At 38.7% G+C, this 3,204-nt stretch overlaps 1 protein-coding gene across 1 annotated transcript in view; it reads right to left on the bottom strand.

Moving 5' to 3' along the window:
- Positions 1-3,204, bottom strand: part of RBL1 (RB transcriptional corepressor like 1) — an 86,802-nt gene that overhangs the window by 27,478 nt on the left and 56,120 nt on the right. The window contains exon 12 of the mRNA XM_019655167.1: positions 166-426. Within this exon, the coding sequence (XP_019510712.1) occupies positions 166-426 (261 nt within the window). The remainder of the gene's footprint in view (positions 1-165; positions 427-3,204) is intronic.

Here is a 3,204-nt window from a genome sequence, read left to right as displayed (position 1 = left end):
AATCTCTGTACCTTCCACATAATTTTACTATGGGCCTAAAACCACTCTAAAAAATAAAAATTGAAAAATACTGGATTAGAAACGCCAGGTGATCCAATCCAGTAAGTCATTTCTTAAAATTTATCAACTCAGAAAAAAAATAAAATAAATGCATTAAAATGTTACCGTGCAATGGGATTGTAACTTTATGTCCTGTTGTTACTATGGCTGTGGCCATTGTTAGAAGACTTTGCCCAGGTGAAACTGATATATTTTCAGCAGTAATGCTTGAAGAAGGAGCAATTTTCAGTTTTGTTCCTTCTGTTATGATCTTGTCCATAAGCATTTCCTTTGGAGGGTCCTCTCCAAAAAGTCTTCTCTTAGCACTCCCTGCAGTAGGAGAACTGTAGCGTTCATGGACAGAAATTGGAGATAATGGTTGCATATCTAATAAAGAGAAAAATAAATTTAAAATTGGATGTGTATTTCAAAATAATAAATCAGGTTCACTCATTCATTCAACAAACAGACACTGAGTTATTATGTTGGCACTGGGGATCCAGCAGTGAATAACATAGCCTCTGTCCTCATATCAAGTCGAGCAGGAGAGAAAGGCCTGAAATAAGTCATTACAATAAAATGTGACAATTGTGACAACTCACCCTCCTGGTTTCTTGAATCTCTGCCTCTATTAAAGAAGCAAAATGTTAAGGGTAAAGTAGAAGCTGAGAGGTCAGATGAGGTGACCACTAAATTTAAGTAGCAGTCCAATTAGCTTTTGTCTTCCAATCTTATCTAGTAAAAAACACCCGAGCCGAAGGAAAAATCAGTTATTTGGTTCACAGTTTTGCCTCCTCCCATACTCCCTCACTTCAAGCAGTTTACGGCAGTGTTATAGCTCTCTAATTTAGTAGACACAGAATCATCTTTTATAAGCCCACTACAAGATGAAGATGAGTAAAGGTGATATGGCTCAGCTTAACTTGCCTTAATCTGAGGGCAGGCAGTTATATGCTGATTAAAGAGAAAGTAAGCATATGGATTATGTCTCTCCTCCAGTGCTATCCTGCAGGAGCTGTTCTCCTTTCCCTCTCCACTAGCTGCAAAGGTTCATCTAGCGTCTTATAACCCTACGTCTTTCCACAGTTCTTTCCAACTTCCCTCAACTCATTGTTCCTTTCTTTTATTTTTTTAAAGATTTTATTGGGGAATTGGGGGAGGGGAACAGCGCTGGGGAATCAGGAGAAGGGGAACAGACAAGTTGCTGTCTTTTTTTGTTCTTCAGTCTAGTTGTGGAGGACGTTGCTTCACTGGCCCATGTTGGTATTATCATTGTGCTCTTCCTGGGTGAGGCAGATTGGTCGCTNAGTACATTCAAGGTCCTGCAAAATTCTAAAATGGTTTCTAATAATCCCGGAGCATTATGTTTTATTATTTCAAGAATTGCTAAACTTGCTGTGGTATTCCTAGATCAGACTATTCTGTTTGAACTGTCTTTAAATTTAAATGTTCAGAGAAAAACAAATGAAAACGAGAAAGGCATCCCTTACAGAAAAGTATATTTGGCAGGAAAAAAGTCCATGAATTAGAGCTTGAAAACAAATGTAAGCTATCCAGTACAGTAATGATATAGAAAGAGAGATGAGTGGTTGACTCCAAAGCCACCTGTGATTCATTTTACAGCAAACTCATTTTCTGCATCCCACCCCTTTGTTTCTGGTCCAGCTGGCAAAAAGATAAACTGGGGTCAGAGCAGTAGGAAAGGTGCAGAAGGATTAAAATAATATCTAATTAAATAATACTTGTTAGGTGTTTTTTACAGAGCTGATCCAATCCCTTAAAGATATACATTTTCTGGAATTCCAACAAAAAACTCACAGTAAATTCTATTCAGGCATAAAACATCAGCATCACACTGAGTTCCGCATGGGTAACAGCTGCAATTTACTCAAGGAATCGCTATTTTGAATTCATTATAGATGTGACATTTATATTTATTATAGATATAGACATCATATTACTTTTTAGGATAGAAGTTTTCTACTTCTAATCTATATTGAGTAGGCTATAAGATTCTGAAATAAATTCTGAATTAAAAATTCAGAAATAAAGACTCATTTTTGTTAATTCTACATTCATTATCATAGGCAGTAATTTGCCATTTTGAAAATTAAAATTAGGGAATAAATAGAGAAAATGCTGTATTTTGAAACTGTTTAAAACGGTTCTTAGACAGGCACAAGATGTGGCAGGAGCGGGGTGGAGGCAGAGTAGAGAAGGCAGTGCAAGGTGATGTTTTTTGCAACAATAGAAAAATCCTTCCTAAAACCCATATGAAATCTCAAGGGAATTAATAGCCAAATATCTTAAAAAAGAAGAATAGGAGCCTGCTGAGTGGCTCAGTTAGTTAAGAGGGCAAGCTCTGAGCAACAGGTTCGCTGGTTCGATTCCCACATGGGCCAGTGACGCTGGGCCCGAGCTGAGCTGCCACTGAGCTGCCAACAGGTGGCAGGATGGCTCAGCTAGTGAGAGCACGTGCTCCTAACAACCAGGTTTCCGGTTCGACTCTAGCATGGGATGGTAGGCCATGCCCACCCACAACTAAGATTGAATATGGCACCTTGAGCTGAGCGGCAGGACAGGTGACCGGATGGCGACTGGACTTGGAGCTGAGCTAGCTGTGGCCTCAACAACTAAGACTGAAAGACAACAACTTGCCTGTTCTCCTTCCCCAATTGCCCAATAAAAAAAAAATCTGAAAAAAAAAAAGAACAAAGTTGGAGGTCTCCCCTTTCAAAACTTACTACACAGTTACAGTAATCAAACTGTATGGCACTAGCATAAAGACAGATATAAAATGGCCAATGAATAGAATAGACAGTCTCAAAATAAACCCTCACATATATGGTTGAATGAGTATTGACAAGGGTGCCAAGACCATTCAATGGGGGAAAGAACAGACTTTTCAACGAACAGTGTTGAGAAACCTGGATATCTACATGCAAAATAATGAAAATGGATCCTTACCTTAGACCAGGGGTCGGCAAACTGCGGCTCATGAGCCACATGCGGCTCTTTGGGTACATTCCATCTCAAAAGTTTGCCGACCCCTGGAAGAGCCAATCCTGTCCCTCACAACAACTTAAAAATTATTCGAGAGCCATAAATATATTTTTACATAATCACCATTAGGTGAATAATATCCTTTAAAAATTTTATAAATGA

The sequence above is a fragment of the Hipposideros armiger genome, unplaced genomic scaffold, assembly GCF_001890085.2.
Source record: "Hipposideros armiger isolate ML-2016 unplaced genomic scaffold, ASM189008v1 scaffold_238, whole genome shotgun sequence".
In the NCBI taxonomy this organism is placed as follows: Eukaryota; Metazoa; Chordata; class Mammalia; order Chiroptera; family Hipposideridae; genus Hipposideros; species Hipposideros armiger.
The sequence above is the reverse complement of the archived record's forward strand: the minus strand, read 5'-3'. Positions and strand labels throughout refer to the sequence as shown.